We start from the raw sequence: 18,188 nt of genomic DNA, 5'->3' as shown, positions 1-18,188 counted from the left end.
TTTGTATTCTCTGTTTTATACTTCTACTTCTTTTTTTCTATTTTTTTGGGTCAAATTTAATTTGACATCTATATTTTATCATTTTTAACGTGGTATAAGTTAATCTTCAACATTATCCATCCATTGTATCATTATTAGCATCATTTTGAAACCTTTTAAGTATCATCATACAAATTAAAATTAAAAAAAAAAAAAAGACATGAAAAAAAATGGTTAAAAAATCAATAATGTTATATTAACCCAATGTAATAGGCCCAAGCCTAATCATACATTGTGCTGAAAACAAGTCTCCTACTTGTACTAGAAATCTATTAGTTTAGGGTTTAGTCTATTATATATACCCATGTTATAGTTCATTGTAACACTTGATTTGTATTACACTCTCATATATTAAAGTTGTAACCCTTAATGTGGCGTTTGGTACGGGAGAATCCACATTACTCCTGGCATCCAGATTCCTAGGAATATGATTCCTTGCAATCTAGATGCCTAGGAATGTAGTTATTCCTATGTTTGGTTTCACTGGAAATCTCTTAATATTCCTAGGAATGTGAGATGATAATGTTTGGTTTATTCCTAGGAATCTTAAATGAATTATTTATTTTTCTCATTCTATCCTTAGATTTGAATGTAAACTACCAAACCCTTAAAAAAAAAAAAAAAAAACTTCCTTTAAATAAAAAAAAAAAAACTATTAATAATTTGTTGAGCAACACACACACAATAGTAAAAGTGAATACTTGACAATAATGGAGGGCCTCCTTCAAACTTTTTTTTTTTTTTTTCCAACACGTGAAACCTAAATAGAACTTTGTTAAAGAATATATCATCAAAGTTGTCTATCTTGTTTATGTTATTTTGGCAGGAAAAGATAAAGATAAAGGAAAAGATATTGATGATTTGTTTTATATTTTATCTTAATTGTCTAAATGATAAGGAAAAAAAGGTTAAAATTGTCAATTTATAAAAAAATACAGTTTCCTTTAAGTTTGGGAATCTGGATACCCACATATTTTAAAGGGAATCCACATTCCTACTGAGAGGGGTTTAAGGAGGGAATCTAGATTCCCTTGGCATTTGATTCCCTAGCGTAATTTGCAACCAAACATGGGAATCTTTAAACATTCCTGGGAATCCTAAAACATTACTCCGTATCAAACGCCATAATAAGGGTTTCCTCCTTAAACGTAGGCCGTTAGGCTGAAATATGTAAACTTCATGTTCTTGTGTTTTATATTTTATGCTTCTCTCATCCCTATATATTCTAGCATATTCAACACGGTTATTGATGAAGCTGAAAATGGACCTTGTCAGTATGTTCCCCATCAATGCCGATGGACGACCTCCGAGACCTGTGGTCAAGACAAGAAAAAACAAAGGAATGTTTAGCCGGCTGGTGTAATGCTAGTTGAGAATACTCCGATGCTAAAGTCAGATTATGAGTTCTCAAAATAAACTTCTCACCGTTCTTTCTCTCTCTCTGGTAATTTTTTTTATTTTTTATTTTTATATCTCTTTACCTGAGTTCCCTTTACATTTTTATAGTTTGTTTCGAGTTGGTGTAGTTATGTCTGTTAATGCTACTTCCGGACATTTTTCTCCTGAGAGTAACACAGCATTGATTGACACTGTTGGTTTCCTTAATGGTGTAACAGATAGCCGTTGGACAATCATTATGCTGGTAATTGTTCCGGTGCAATTATTGGTTCATAACTGTCCTGTGGACATTTATCCGTGCTTTAATGAGTGGTGGTCTGCTTCGTCCATGAAGGTGACGCATGTTGATGGAATCTTGTTCCCAGCTCTTGTCACGAACATAGCTAATGTCGTCTTTCATCTAGACGACCTTTATGTCGATATTCATCAGTTATATCAATGCTAATATTTAACATGTGATAATTAAATTCACGTAATCATCAAGTTCTTGATTTCAAAAGACATTTATTTATGAGCAATATAATATCCCGTACATAATTTTATTCATACATATATTCTTATTGAAAGCCCTTTAAAAGTTCAAATGAAAAATATGAACAGACACTTGTGATAGAAAAATATGAACAGACACTTCTGTGAGCAAGATTAGAATTAAAAAGAAAAGACATGCAAAAAAACTGGTAAGGAAACCAATTATGTCATGATTAAAATCATCAAGTTCTTGATATCGCAAATATTTATTTGAGTAATATTGAGTACATAAATTTTTATGTTATCATTACTCTTATTGAAATCCCTTTAAAGGAAAATAACCATATGCCAAATTATAAATAAAGCAATAAATAGACACTTCTTCTACACGCTTTTGAAATTAGAAGAAACCAAAGTCACCATATAAGTGACCACACACTACATTGAAAAAACAACCGAGAGATGCGTCTTTTTGGACTGAGAGTTTAAACACCACAAAAGACTTCGAGAGAAAGTTCTTTTCCATAAGCGACTAGTCTGTTTTGTTCTTGAGCATAATCACGAAGATTTATTGGCTTGTAGTGTAAGGGATGCTCTTCATCGACTAATTCTTCTGGCACACATATCGTTTTATTGTTGTGTGAAAACAACCCAAGTGAATATCTTGTCTCAAGATTTTCAGCCAACAAAACTCGATGCATGCAAGCTTTTATCCTATCATTGCTCCATACCTTGGTCAAGCAAAACACGCATCCATCAATTCCATTGAATATGATCTTGTAAAGCATATCATAAAATATTGGTACAATATTGGAAAGCTAAATTAACCGGAGTTGATATAGATTGCGAAAATACTTAAATTGATCACACCATTAAGACAAAACAATAAATTAACAATCTACTTCCAAATTTACGTAGTTTTGTAACAAAGTAGAATGATGGAGTAATTATTTTCTCTAATTTCCAAAAAAGTTCTATGTTCGGAGCTAACGAATCGAGTAACTGAACATTCACCTTGATCTTACTTCTCTATTTTGGTTAAGAGGAGTGAGAAAAAGTAAAGTTTTCCGTGAAGAAAATCTAGACCTTGAAATTTGGGTAGCTTATAATAAGTAATTTGGAAAACTATGATTAATCTTTATTTATTGTCCGCTTATGAATTCACAAGGCTATTTTCCAACAAGATACGATAAATACCAACTTCTGATAATTTATCTAATAAAACTAATCATAATCCTTCATAGTTTAAACTTTAAATTATAGACTTATTTTAATATATCACAACAAATTCGTAATTAAAAGATCTAACATATTTGAATTTATTTTATTTGTTTATAAATATTATAAATTTTGAACCTATAGCAACCTTGCGCTTTATTATCGGTTTAAAATGTCAATTTATTTTTTTTATGGTGAATATTTTATCTCAAGCCCTTATTGGATAATAATGGATTTTAACAATTAAACTAACTGAAACTAATAATATATTGAATTAAACGTGAAAAACTACAAATATTACTCATCCAATTCAATACTAAATATTCAACACTACTTTCTCAAATATATATAATTATATATATATATATATATATATTCAACACTACATTCTATATATTATGCTTCCTTATTTTTTATTGATTTTCCATCAATAGAATTAAATTTTTTTTGTGTGACTCTCTTATTCTTAAATATTCCTACATAGGATAGTAAAAAGAAATAAATAAATAAAGAGAGGAATATCTATAGCAATTTTGCAAGAGCAAGCAATTTAAACCATAATTTGCGTATAGTAATTGCCCACCTGGAGTCCATCACCCGCCAAGAATATAAAGGACGAAGGGGAGGGATCAAAATCAATCCATTCACCATCCTTTGTTTTTATCTCCAAACCCTTTACACGATTTTGGTGAAGTATGGTGGTAAAGTGCTTGTCCGTGTGGTTGGCAAGGCCATTGTTGGTCCCAGTTTTCTGAGGTTCATTATATTTTATAATGCCGAAACTGTGAGTAGTTGATTCCATGTGAGAGTTATAGTAATCCCCCACGCCATAATTTTCAAATACCATTTTTGTCACCATTTTATCTAATTCCGCCATCAGCTTCACATATGAATCAGCACTTTCGCTAACCAAGAGAAAACACATCAAAAAGTGTTACTGTTACGTTGTACATAGTTTTAAAAATTTTAAGTAAATAAATAAATAAAAGCAGAAGAAAAAAAAAACATAAGCTATTAGAGAATACAGTGATTTTATTATTTTCTTATAGTTAAAAATAGAATAACAAGACAAGATTTCGATTAGGTTATCACCGGACATGATGATTCCCATTGGGCCAGAAGATATTGGTAAACTCTTGAGTTACATCTGTGGAGGTTGCATTATCAATCACCAGGCGTTCGTACTTAGGAGTAGAGAAATAGCCATGGAAAGGCCTTTCAGAAGTGAATTTCATTTTGGCTTCTGTGGGGAACTCAAACAACTTTGCAAATGAGCTAGAGATTGCGTTGTGAAGCTCTGAAGGAATTTTATTGCTAATCTCCGCTACAAAACAACCGTATTCTTCAAGTGCACGACAAACATCTTTGCGAGCTGAGAACCATGTTTTTGTACCAGGTTTCAGGTCCAAGTTGGAGAGATCAACAACTGGAATCTTGGCTTGTGTTTTGGTAGCCATGATTTTGACTTGTGTTTTGAGGGTTGCGAAGGCAAAACTGTGCAATTAAAGCATTGGTATGCAATGCAATGCAATGCTGTGTTATTTATAGATGTCAGTGGTCAAAGATTGAGAATTGGTAAAAATGATCACAGCTGTGATTGACTAATTAACAGAACCGGCGTTGATTGGCATACAAGACCTGGGTAATCTAGTCAACAAATATACACTATTTTCGCATGGATAGGAAAAACTAGTAACCAAACAACATTTTCCATGTCTAATCTTATCACTTATCAAGCACTTCGCTTAACCGCTTGACTCCTCCTGGAACAACGGCGACAGCAAAGACTCATATTGCTTGCTTGCGAAAACTCCGTAGTCCTCTGTCACTTCTGGAAACCATATCAAATTAAATAATTTAACGGGTTTTAAACTCTTCCTTTCTTATATAATTAGCTTCTGAGCACGCGTGAAGCTTTTCTATTTTTTGAGTAAAGATTAATTTAGAGCATTTATTATAATTTGAGATTTCTAGGAGTGTGGTGAAAAATTATTTCATCACACATAATACTCATGACCATATTTATTTATGACAGTGATCAAGTTGAATTTAATCCTAAAATGTAGTGTTTAAATCCTAAAATTTAGTAATGTAGTACACATCCATAATAAAAAGTTAAAAAAGAAAAAGCACATGTTTAAAAATTTTGAATTAAACTATTTTTTTTAAAATCCCACATTCTATCTAGAAAACACTACCCAACCACCTTTTTTTTTCAAATTCAAAGTTTAAAAATAATACACATTTGTGGATAACTACATGTACTGTTTTAATCCTAAAAGTTATATAACTTATGTAGGATCTATTCCATCTTGGGTATCATTCTATCCTGAGAGAGATTAAAAAAATAACGTGTCCCTTTCTTGTAGATTATTGTTATACTTGCTTAATTAAGCTAGCAATTTCTAATTACTAGTCAACTTTAGGAAATTGGTAAACAAATTTGCTGAAGTTGAATGAATTCCATCACCATCAGATTGCTTAAAAGTAAAGGACAAATAATAAATTTGAAACTAGAATTTCTTTTACTTGTGAGATGAATATCTACAGAAGCAATGAGTTACATTCCTTTGAGAACAAGCAACTACTTTTTTATCATACCATGTACCAATTTAAGAGGGAAGTCATTTTTTGCATGCAAAAGCTTTTTCTTTTTCTTTTTCTTTTTTTAAGATAAGTCATCCTCGTATTATAACAAATAAAAAAGTAAAAAGTTCACATTCAATTATTGTTCTAATTTCATCCACTTTGGTCCACTCCGTCCACTTTCATCCATTCAGTGTACTTAAGAATGATCAAAGATAAGATCGAGTTGAAATTATATATTCTAAATCCAAATTTATTAAGGATAAATGAAGGCAACCCAAACGAAGCATGGTTGCTCGTCTTTTCAGAAAGCTACGTAAGTGGGTTACATGAATGCGTGGGAGAAAGGCCTAAATTTACTCATGTTTTGTTTAAATGAAATCGTAAACCTTTTATTATTTAAGTTGGTAGATGCATAATTTTTGCGTGGTGTGATATTTTTCACTAGTTCTAAGCTTTGTTAAATTAGTCCTAATATTGCCGGTCTTGTAGATACAGATGATTATGTTCAAACCCAAACACTGGTACAAAATCCAGCACCAGAACAAAATCGAGCATCAGAAAATAGGCCTGGAAAACGTGGGAAAACAAGGTTGGCTGACATATGGGCAATGACTGGTGAGTACAAAATTCAGTTGCCGTTAAATGATGATGGCCAACCGATTGGTGATGACGGGATTTTGTTCATTCGGTGGTTGGGCTCGTTTTGCGAGAATGGCCTATTATGCCCGCTTTCGCCTGCTGGGTGGCCAAGTGTCCCTCAAAAGTTTAAAAATGATTGTTGGATGGAGATTGAGGTAGTATGAAAATGAAATATTAGTTATTTTTGTTTACATCTGCTGTCCTAATTAAATGTCATATGCAGTCGTTGTTCTAATTAAAATACTACATTTTGCTAACTCCACTTTTGCATTTCAGCAATGGTATATAATTGATCCCACTATTGTCAAACCACCCAATCAAATGGGATGGGCAATGAATCAGCTAGGAGAACTAAGGAGAAATCGCAGGACCAAGTTGAAGAAGGATCACAAAAACCTGGGCTGTCACGTGAACAAGTATTGGCTATTGAATCGCCTGGGGTTATCCCAGCACTGTGGAAGGAGATGGTTGATTATTGGTTCAATGAAAAAACTGAGGTACTGCTACTTTCTTTGTCTTACTCATGTTCATGGTAATTTAGTCAAGAGATGTTTTGTTTTTTTTTAATTTTTAATTTTTTTTTATGGTAATGTGGTTGCAGACATTAAGTCTCAAAAACAATGCGAGTCGAGACAAGCAGAAAGACATAGCAAGATGTGGGGCCAAAAGTCTTGCTCAAATTTCTGCTCAAATGGTAATAAATAAACTTAGAATTCATAAATGCCTACATGATGTCCCCTGATATTTTGAGGTGCTATTTACCAACTTAACCTCATTTCATATGTTTTAGGAATAAGGATAGGTTAGTTAAATTATAGGTTTTTTGGTAAGTAAAAAATGCAATACATAACTTTATGCATCCTTGTAATATATAGAGATGACTTTGTTAATCCTCTTAATGTATAGATATTAAGCGGCCACTTAAGGAGAGTAATTTCCATTCCTAACATGATCCCAGCCGAATTATGCATGTCTATAAATATTCAATATCACCCAAACATGATTAAATGACAATGACACAAGCTTGTTATTCATTATAGCGACTAGATGCTTCAAAACAATGAAATAAAAAGGGATTTATAGAATAGGATTTAAAACTAAGGGGAAGCTTTGGAATTGATGAAGGGTTATTTATTTGGAAATTATTTGAATTGATTTGGGAGAGAGCTTGGGTGATAATTTTATGGAATAGGAATAACAAATTTTCTCTTACATACCATTGAGTCATTGTCCTTTATATATATATATATACATATATATATATATATATTTTTTTTTTTCTATGAAAGTCATGAGGTACAAATTATGCACAGTTGGTCAGTATGTAGTTCATGAAGACCATTTTGCTTGTTCTTGATACAAATGAGAAGTTTCTGTAACATACTTTCTAAATTGACCAACTTTGGATCATTTGTTGCTATGATAAAAAGAAAACAGTGTTCCATAACATTTGGATTGCCTGTATTTGTTTTATGTATGTACCGGAAGAGAAAGTCTAGCAAAGTTTGCTTGTGCACTAGTTCACCCTAGAATTTAAATTTTGATGCCCACTAGCTCACATGATAGATTATGCATATGTGGTTTTTTTAATGGTGTTGGATTAGAAGGAACTAGCCAGTCTTATAGTAACTGCATTTTCTGAGTATATTTTCATACAAGGTGACTTTTTTTGTGAGATGTTATATATATTTGTAATATTTTAAAGCTGAATGTTACAGTTTTTCACCTAATGTATGTCAAAGAAAAATTATGGTTACCAAATATAAAATGAAGTCCTAGATCGTCAATTCATAGAAACCATCATATGTCTCCTTAAAATCTTGACGTGCTTGTGTAGGATGTAATCGTAAACAACTGTCGTAGCTGCAACTTAGTAAAATATAGAGAACATAATCTCCACGTTATCTAATTATCCAAGACAACTAAATTTAGTTTTAAATAAAATTCTATATGAGAAAAAAAAAGGAAATTCCTATAATTGATGTCATTGATGTTAAGGTGATTATTCATCCATTTGACTTCAAATTGTTGCTATATACAAACAAAAGCTTGTTTTCATTATAGCTAACTGTTTAGGACAAATGGAACATGTGCCAAAGAAGATGTCAAGAAGGATAGTGATTCAAATGGGAAGTTTTATATGTTTATTTTTTGTCATCCTTGGTGCACATATTTTCCAGCAAATCATCGAACATAACATTGGATTAGTTGCAAATCATAGAGAAACATGCCTACTTTACTAAGTCCGAACATTTTAGATCACCCATGGGTAATTTTAGATGTGCATCTCAATCTTATCTCAAATAGAGTGTTATTATAGAAAGTCTATGATGCCTATTTTCTAACTCTCCATGTCATTTTTATTTTTAATCTCTTCATTTAACAATCCCATGTGTATTTGGAAGGTAGCTAAATCCTCTCATTTTCTTACTACTCTCTCAGCTTTATCTTTATTTGAGTAACTTTGTTATGTTATGACTATCTCATTGTGGACTTGTGTTAATTGTGGCATAACAACATTACATAGTTAGTGTTTATTGTAATTATGTTTGTTCATCATATAGGCGAAAGATAAAGGGGCGGCAGTCGAATGCGCGGATGTATTTCAAAAAGTATACCGTACAAAAGATGGGGTTGCTGTTAGTGACCGTGTGCAAGATCAGATGGTAAGGACAATTTAATCGAATTGAATTTTAGTGTATTTTGTGTTTGTATTAATTATGGTGTGTAATATGTTGTTTGGTTCTTGTGGGAAAACAGGATAGGATGGCAGTACTTTTGAATGAACAGGACATACGACTACACGGAGAGATTGGTAATGGAATCCTCTGGTCCAACGACGACGCATATGCTCGGATGATAGGTCGTCCAGAGCGCCCAGGTCGTGTACGTGGGGTAGGCTTTGGGATCACCCCATCAGGAAGAAGTGCCAGAAACGCATCACAGTTTACCTCGACTACTACTCCATCATCAAGCAGAACTCACAAAAGGATGTCAGAGTTGGAGACGAGTCATGAAGAGCTAAGGGAGGCACTAGCTAAATCTAGGGAGGAACTAGCAATTTGTAGGGAGGAAGTAGCTCAATCCGAGGTGAGGCATAGGGAGGAACTAGCTCAATCTGAGGCGAGGCACCAAGCACAGATGGCTGAAATGATGGTGTCGCTGAACACCATGTTTGCTTCACTTAGCCAGGGGATACATAATTTAGGTCCTTCTCAGGTACTAAACAAATTTTATTTAGCCAAGAACTTAATATCTTGCACATGAAACTGTGAATCCTGAGGTAAAACAAAATTCCTCTAAAAATTTCTCTACAAACAGTAGCCTTCATATAAACATACCATGCTATGATGGATAAAGTATTGCTGAACTTGATTGAATTCGAAGTTTTGACTAGGTTGTTTTAACGGATAGTTGAACTATTGCATAGGCTTCCTCTCATGTTACTCTTTGTATTTTTTTTTTTAATCCAAATGAGCTCTCTCCCTCATAACATTATTCTCCCAAATTGCTCCATTGTGAGGCCTTTTGATACAAATGTGCATCTAAGCATTGCGGAATTACAATTTCAAATTCATGTTTAGAGTATTATGTATTGCAAGCAAAAATTTGGCAAATTTAACTCCTGCCAGAATAATTTGTGCAGTTTTACCATGAAGTGGACAACAAAGCAAACTGGTTGCTGCCTGTGGCTGTTTGAGAGCAATTTAGAATGTAAAAAAAATCCTTCTGGTATATTTTTTGTGATGTACAAAAATCCTTGTGATGTAGGAATGCGAACTTGTTTATTTCCTTTGTGATGTTTATGAAACTTGTGATGTTTATTATGGAACTTGTGATCTTGGGATGTAATGACGTTTATGGAACTTGTTTATTTCCCTTTGTGATGTTTATGGAACTTGTGATGTGGGAACTTGTTTATTTTCCTTGTGATGTTTATGGAACTTGTGATCGTGGGATGTAATGACGTTTATGGAACTTGTTTATTTTCTTTTTGATGTATATGGAACTTGTGATGTAGGAATGGGAAGTTGTTTAATTCCCATGTGATGTTTATGGAACTTGTGATCTTGGGATGTAATGACGTTTATGGAACTTGTTTATTTTCTTTTTGATGTATATGGAACTTGTGATGTGGGAACTTGTTTATTTTCCTTGTGATGTTTATGGAACTTGTGATCTTGGGATGTAATGACGTTTATGGAACTTGTTTATTTTCTTTTTGATGTTTATGGAACTTGTGATGTAGGAATGGGAAGTTGTTTAATTCCCTTGTGATGTTTATGGAACTTGTGATTCTTGGGATGTAATAAGTTGTGAATAGCAGGAAAAAAAAAAAAAAAAAAACCTATAGCCGCGTTTTTAAAACGCGGCTATAGCTTGATCAATGTCGCTGGGAAAATATCTATAGCCGCGTTTGAAATGCAGCTCAAACTGGGTCTATAGCCGCGTTTCTTAAAACGCAGCTATAGGTTCAGAACTGTAGCCGCGTTTCTTAGAAACGCCGCTATAGGTTAGGTTTCAGCTGCGTTCAAAACGCAGCTACAGACTCTTATTCAGCTTGTTTGAACAACCTATAGCCGCGTTTTTAAAAACGCGGCTATAGGTCCGAAGCCTTAGCCGCGTTGATAACCGCAGCTCAAAGCTGTCCTGGAGCCGAGTTTTTAGTAAACGCAGCTATAGGTTGGGGTCTACTGTTGCATTCTCAAAAACGCAGCTATAGGGTTGAATTCTATAGCCGCGGTTAGAAAACGCGGCTATAGGTCAGGTTTTAGCCGCGGTTTCGAAAATCACGGCTATAGGGTTTGAGCTGCAGACTTTAGGCCGCATTTATAAACGCGGCCATAGAAAATGCGGCTAAAAGCCTATAGCTGCATTTTCGGGGTCTTTTTTGTAGTGTATCCACTTACTACACATTCATAACAAAAGTTAAAAAGAGTTAAATTTCAAATATATTTCTTTTACGGTAAATGATTCAATTTTAATCCTAAAATGTAGTGTTTTAATCCTAATAGTTAGCCACTTACTGCACATCTATAACAAAAGTTAAAAATAGTTTAAATTTCAAAGATATCAACTGTTCTTAAAACTGAGAAAAGGTACGTAACATTTTTTATGGAGTAGTAAATTAATAATTACTATAAAAAAATGTAAATTGAATTTTACATAGAATTATACAAATGATAAATATAATTTATGTTACAAAAGAAATTTTTTACAACAATTTGTTAGATAACAATCACTTCATGTGAGGTTTAAATTGAAGAGTAAGACTTAGGTATAATACTTAGATATTGTTCCTTAGGTGACCTCACAGCAAGCCTTTAAAATAGAACCCCAAAAATCCTTCCTTTTTACATCTTCACTAACACAAAACAAAAAATCCCTCCTCTCCTTTACCAACCCGAAAATCCCAGGCACCAAACAATTAAACGGATATAGATAAGCACTATGCTTATCTGATCCAATTCCAACACTAACACACTCAAAAGACTTCCTAATTTTAGGGATAATCATAAGTTAACCTCTTATTCAAAAGGGTAACAACTGAAAAGAAAAGATAAAGTGATCCACATCTAATATGAACTTTGCAAGCCATAGAGTTTGTATGGCCGTGAGCAGAAGAAGCAGAATAGCAGCAAGGAGATTTTAAATAAAATAAAATAAAATAAAAAAAACACCAAAAACAACATCCAAACAAAAAACAAACGTGGATCTTGGATGCTTTTCATTTAACAAAAAAAAGAAAGAAGACAAAAAATTCCAAATTCCAAATTCACAAAATAATATTATTTTACCATCAAGTAGGCACAACATTCAACATCAAACAACATTGTAAATAAGGCCAATTCATACAATAAGTAGTAACTTACCTTAGTAGCCCTGGTAATTCCCTACTTGATGTATCATCAAGCATGTTCTGCGTGGCTGCATTAAAAAATGCAGTAACAATTAGGACAACTATCAAACAATTCCAAACAATAGAATCATAGTTACACAGCCAACACCTCACCAATGGACCGAATGTGCAAAGGAGATATATGTGTAAATAGGATAAGAGATCCACCACTGTTGAGAAATTTGACAAAATATAACATACTCTCATCACGTTGATATCTTGTTATGCAAAAATCCCAAAAACAAAAATGCGAATAGACAATGTCTAAAAAATATGTAGAAAAAAATTGGATCAAAACACTCACCATCATTGTAGTGGTCATTAATCTAATGAAGAGGAAATAATAAGGACGCGCGGCCAACATGAGAGAGAATGAGGAAATTTTTGTCAAAAGTGAAGATCTAATCTTTTTTTTTAGAAGAAAATTGAAGAATTAGGAGAGTGCACTATTCATTGAATTTGTGTTTATGTCCGTGAGAGTGGGCTCCTTTTTTTTGGGCATTTTTGTTTGTGGGAGTTAAGATAGTAATTCACAGTTATCTAATTAAATTGAACATGCTGAATAATTAATAGTTTTCTTTTTGAAAAACTAAAATTTAGGACAATAGTTGGTAGTTTTTTTTACATATTTATCCTCACTGGTTTAAAACTTGTAAGGGAATAGGATGAGGGTAATTTGGGAATCCAAAATGAGGAATTCAAACAGGGGAAACCCCTTAAATAATAGTATAGATAAAAAATATGTAGAAAAAAATTGGATCAAAACACTCACCATCATTGTAGTGGTCATTAATCTAATGAAGAGGAAATAATAAGGACGGCCAACATGAGAGAGAACGAGGAAATTTTTGTCAAAAGTGAAGATCTGATCTTTTATTTTATTTATTTATTTTTTATTTTTAGAAGAAGAAAATTGAAGAATTAGGAGAGTGCACTATTCATTGAATTTGTGTTTATGTCCGGGAGAGTGGGCTCCTTTTTTCTGGGCATTTTTGTTTGTTGGAGTCAAGATAGTAATTCATAGTTATCTTAAATTGAACATGTTGAATTTCTTTTTGAAAAACTAAAATTTAGGACAATAGTTGGCAGTTTTTTTACATATTTATCCTCACTGGTTTAAAACTTGTAAGGGAATAGGATGAGGGTAATTTGGGCATCGAAAATGAGGAATCCAAACAGGGGAAAACCCTTAAATAAATTGAACATGCTGAATAATTAGTTGTTTTCTTTTTGAAAAACTAAAATTTAGGACAATAGTTAGTAGTTTTTTTTACATATTTATCCTCGTTGGTTTAAAACTTATAAGAGAATAGGATGAGGGTACTTTGGGGATTCAAAATGAGGAATCCAAACAGGAGAAACCCCTTAAATAATAGTATAGATATTGTATAAGCAAAGTAATCCTCAAAAAAAGAAGAAGAAAAAAAAAGAAAAAAAGAAAGAAGGTTGAACCCAGTGGTAACCAATACCGGTATACCACGTCCCATGAACCTAGTGGAGCACTAATCCACAAGTTTTGTGTATTAATGCAGTTTTTTTTTTTTTTTTATTTAATAAAAAGGGAGATTGCAAGATTAATTATTATTATTTTGAATAGGTTTAATTATTAAGAAAAAGTGGAAACTTAAACAGCATTTTGTCCACTTTTTTAATTGGATTCTCACTAAAAGTGGCCAAATGTTGACCACTTTTAGTGAGTCTATAAGAAAGTGGAGAACATTTGGCCACTTTCGGAGAGAAGCCATAAGAAAGTGGACAACGTTGTTCACTTATAAGAGAGAAAGTGAATAACGATGTTCACATTTAAGAGAAAAAATGGACAGTAATATCCACTTTTAAGAGAAACAGTGAGACTGATGAAGTACGTCTTCTGAACAAAATTATGGGATCTAGTCTCAATCCCCTTTCTCATGGTAACACTATTACCATTGAAAGAGCTAATAATCTCCTTTATGCTCTTCTCACAGATGTTCCCATAGATCTTCCCTCCATTTTGTGTCAGTCTTTGTTGGGTGTGTATTACTCTCATGACTACCGTCATAATCTATGTCTGCCTTTCTCTATCACTCGTATTCTTATTCATTTAGGCTTCCATCTACCTACACCTTTCATAGAACTCAAGCCTAGGTTTGTTTTTGGTTCTAGTACTCTAAAGAAAATGCAGGCACAATTAACCAAAAATAAGGGTGATAAGAGATAACGAAGTACTTTAGGAGTGGATGATTATGAAGATTCAGATGATGAACCACAACAACATCCAGCAAATGTTCCTCCACCTGCTACTTCTACACCACCAATGCCACGGGGTGCCTCTCTTGAAGCTATCATGGCACAATTGCAATTGCTTAATCAACATGTGAATGTGATCATGGACACACAGTTGGAACATGGACAGGTTATATCCTCAATGGCTGATAATATTGATGATTTGAGGAGGGCAGTGAGACCTTAAACAACGATAAATATGTCAATAGCAACATCAAATGAAATTCATTTTGTCTCCCCAATGAAATAAACATCAACACCATCATTTTCTTCTTCTCAAACCAAACTTTCTCCAACATTAGAAATTGTTTATCAATCTCCAAAAACCAAGCAAGAGTCATATACCTCTCTTGTATCAAGCTTCTTTGTACTGGTACGAATAAAAATTCTGAAAGATGGAGGCTTTTCAGCTACTGAAGCAGTAAGAAAGTCTCTACTCACGTTCTTTTCTTTGCAACAAGAGTAATACAAGAAGATGTTACTTGACCTCTTTTTCTTTGAAGGCTAATCAAGCTAAATGAAATATTGTGATCATAATGTTCAATTTATTTCTTCTGGACCTTTAGTAATTTCACTATCCAAATCAATACATTAGTTTCACTAATTGAAATCATGATCTCATTAGCTTCTACACTTGATTCAGAAACCTCTCCAGTTATTGTTTCCTTCTTGTCCAAATCTATTATATTATCCCAATTTGCAATTACTTTCCAATTATTTAAATGGAATATTCCTACTTGATGGACGGTATTGTAAAGGGTGATCTTCATCAAAATTCTTCTAGCACACATATTGTCCCATCATTTAATGCAAAAAACCCGAGTGAATATCTCGTCCCATTTTCAGTACTCAACGTAACTCAATGGACACAAGCTTGTATCCTGTCATTGCTCCATAACTTGTTCAAGTGAAACATGCATCGCTCAATTATAATAGAATATATTATAATAACATACTATTTCAAAGGGTACAATCTTGAAATTATTAATTGATAAGTAAGTAATATTTTTCACAACTATTGACATAGTTTATTGTGAATTGTAGATAATCAGTTAAAAGTAATGTGGCTTCAATCATATACAAGTAATGTAAACAGTTGTGCATAATATTGTATATGGAATATTACTCATGCTCAATAACCAAAGTTGTTACCAGTTCTGGAAATTAAGACATAAATTGATCATTACACTAAGGAAAAAAAACAATTGTTTCATGAAAAATTAGAATCATGATTACTTTTATTTTCCTAACATGTTTTACATTTTATAAGTTTATACTAGCTAGCATACTTTCATAATATTTCCCACCATAATTACCTATATATTTTCTCATATTCTTAAATATTTTAGGTAGTATAGTATAAGAAAGAGGAATGCTTATGGGAGTTTTGTAATGACAACCATTAATTATACGTAACCCACCTGGAGCAGTGGCAGAGTTAGGATTTTAGTTGAGGGGAGGCAAGAATTAAAGTAAATATATTTAAAAAAATTTAAAAAAAAAAATCTATATAAACCATGGTGAGCAACTGTAATTTTCATAAAAAATTATACTAACAAATAACAACCAAAGCAAGAGATTTATTTAATTAAATCCATAAAGACATTAAAATCTGTTTGTCCAACAATGCTAAAAGTAAATATTGAACCCTCTTGGTTTCATGTTGTACTTTTGTTATCATCTAGACCTCTTTAGAAGTCAAATATGGCCATGAGGGAAGCTTTTCTTTTTGTGGCCTTACTAATTTATGGTGTATTAAGTATGTTCTATGCAATTGTTTAACTTTTGTAATGCAATGTTTTCTCTATTTGATGCTTTCATTTCCATTTCTTCCTACTTCCTAGTTAGGATAGTTACTTTTTAGCTACCTTTGTATTTTTCAACTTTCATAATATAGTGACAATGTGACACATCAAATGATTCATATTTAATGACTCAAGTCATGTAATCTAATTTTTCATTTTTCCAGCTTTGTTCTTTAATATGGTTGATTGCTGTCTGATTAGTGCAGCAATTAATATACATCTATATGACCCATTAATTATATATCATTCTATTTTTTTCTCACTACAAATGCTTTGTTGTAGAGCCACAAACAATTGAAATTTCTTAAATAAAAAAGGAAAAATTGGGATAAACATCCAAAGTGCCATGAATAGTGACATGCTAAATCCTAGGAGAAGATAAAAGTTTTTTAAAACAATAGTGATGCCAGTTTTGGTTTAAAAGTGGAATAAAGTGCATTGAATGCCTCTATGCCGTGAAAATTTTCCACTTTCTTTGGTGTCAGAGTTATTTTCTTATTTAAGTAGAAACTATTTTTTTTCCTTAGGTCAGAAGGGGCAAAGCATTTAATGATTTCTATATACTAGTACTCATGAACTTTTTGAGGAGGAGTCAGGCGGGGCATTTGCCCCCTCTCAATTACCCCTCTAGCTCTGCCCCTATGTTACACAAATCAAAGCATCAGTTTGTAACGTATTAACCATTACAAATGAGAATGAATGCAGAGATCCATTGGTCATTAAAGACAAGATGTCTATAAAGCCAAAGAGGAACAAAAACAAAAGGTACACAATTCTAATCCCAAAAATACTCCCAAAGTACAATTCCATTGTGATATTCCAATTGAATTCCAACTGACTTTATCATATATTGGAGGGTTTTTGGCATACACCATACCAGTGTATCCATATATCTTTGTTTCACATCTTATTGCAGGTTTGTCCATTGACAAGTTCATCCTCATTTCCATCAGCATAGAAGAGAACTCAACTGACGATTTTTTGCATCATCAGTTTCTCATTGGCAAAGACATGTATTTGGCAAGATTAATAAATAAATTTTTCAACACAAAATAAACAAGTTCAACAATAAATTTGGTCAATTATTAAATTTAATGGCATTAGACAAACATATCTAACTTATAAAAATGAAAGTGAAATAGAAAGGGAGATAAAATCATTCTTTATTTTCGAAAACAAACATAAGGCACACATGGTTAACCAGAAGATTCACACTAACAAGCATGATTGGCTGTTGTGATATATCTACTTTCTCCCATTGTTGCCAATCATTCATCTTCACATTTACAGCCTTTTTTATTTGATACAAGTAGAATCCATCATATTGCACCGTCTAAATGCAATGGTTCCCACCACAATTCTTTAACCAATGATCATTAGCAAGATAAACATCAAAACTAGCATTGAAGTTATTGTACCAAAAAGAACAATAAAATTATGTTGTGCCATATATAGCATTGTGAAAAGAGAATTCCCATTGTTCATTAGGCTGAAGAGTTCTAATGCCCAAATCATCTTGTGCTGATTGACAATGATAGTTTAAAGTTTTGTTGTTGAGGTTGTCGATGATTCGTACATGTTTCTTTTTAAACGAATAAGACCTAATTAGGACAGAGACTAAGAGAAGGACAAACACAAAACTATAAAACTGGGATATTATCTTTTGTTTCATCTTGCTAGTGCTCAAAAAAGATATTTGATTACACTTGAAATGCAGACCAAAATTATTGAGTTGTACGTATACAAAACATGTCCAAATTCAATGTGATTACTATGTGTGTTTCAATTTTCATTGGAAAAGGTGCGCTAGCCTTGCATAAGGTTTACTAAAAAGTTATTAATACCTAATTAATCTTCATTAATAC

The 18,188-nt window shown here is 32.7% G+C and overlaps 1 protein-coding gene across 1 annotated transcript; it reads right to left on the bottom strand.

The window, feature by feature from the left end:
- Positions 1–2,221: 2,221 nt before the first annotated feature.
- Positions 2,222–4,619, bottom strand: LOC115962506 (2-oxoglutarate-dependent dioxygenase AOP3-like). Its single transcript, XM_031081352.1, has 3 exons — positions 4,219–4,619; positions 3,710–4,031; positions 2,222–2,639 (listed from the first exon to the last, which is right to left on the bottom strand). The coding sequence occupies exons 1-3, from the start codon at positions 4,581–4,583 to the stop codon at positions 2,394–2,396; spliced, it is 933 nt and encodes a 310-aa protein (XP_030937212.1). The 5' UTR covers positions 4,584–4,619; the 3' UTR covers positions 2,222–2,393.
- Positions 4,620–18,188: the final 13,569 nt, after the last annotated feature.

This window comes from Quercus lobata, chromosome 10 (genome assembly GCF_001633185.2).
Source record: "Quercus lobata isolate SW786 chromosome 10, ValleyOak3.0 Primary Assembly, whole genome shotgun sequence".
In the NCBI taxonomy this organism is placed as follows: Eukaryota; Viridiplantae; Streptophyta; class Magnoliopsida; order Fagales; family Fagaceae; genus Quercus; species Quercus lobata.
Note: the sequence above shows the minus strand (reverse complement) of the source record. Positions and strands in the feature narration are given on the sequence as shown.

Excerpts from the sequence above, each read along its gene's own strand:
- LOC115962506 (XM_031081352.1), bottom strand. The coding sequence starts at position 4,583 with ATGGCTACCAAAACACAAGCCAAGATTCCAGTTGTTGATCTCTCCAAC. Across the intron at positions 4,032-4,218 it reads AATGGGAATCATCATGTCCG|CGAAAGTGCTGATTCATATG; the intron begins GTGATAACCTAA and ends TCTCTTGGTTAG. Across the intron at positions 2,640-3,709 it reads TGGCGGGTGATGGACTCCAG|GTATGGAGCAATGATAGGAT; the intron begins GTGGGCAATTAC and ends TGCTTGACCAAG.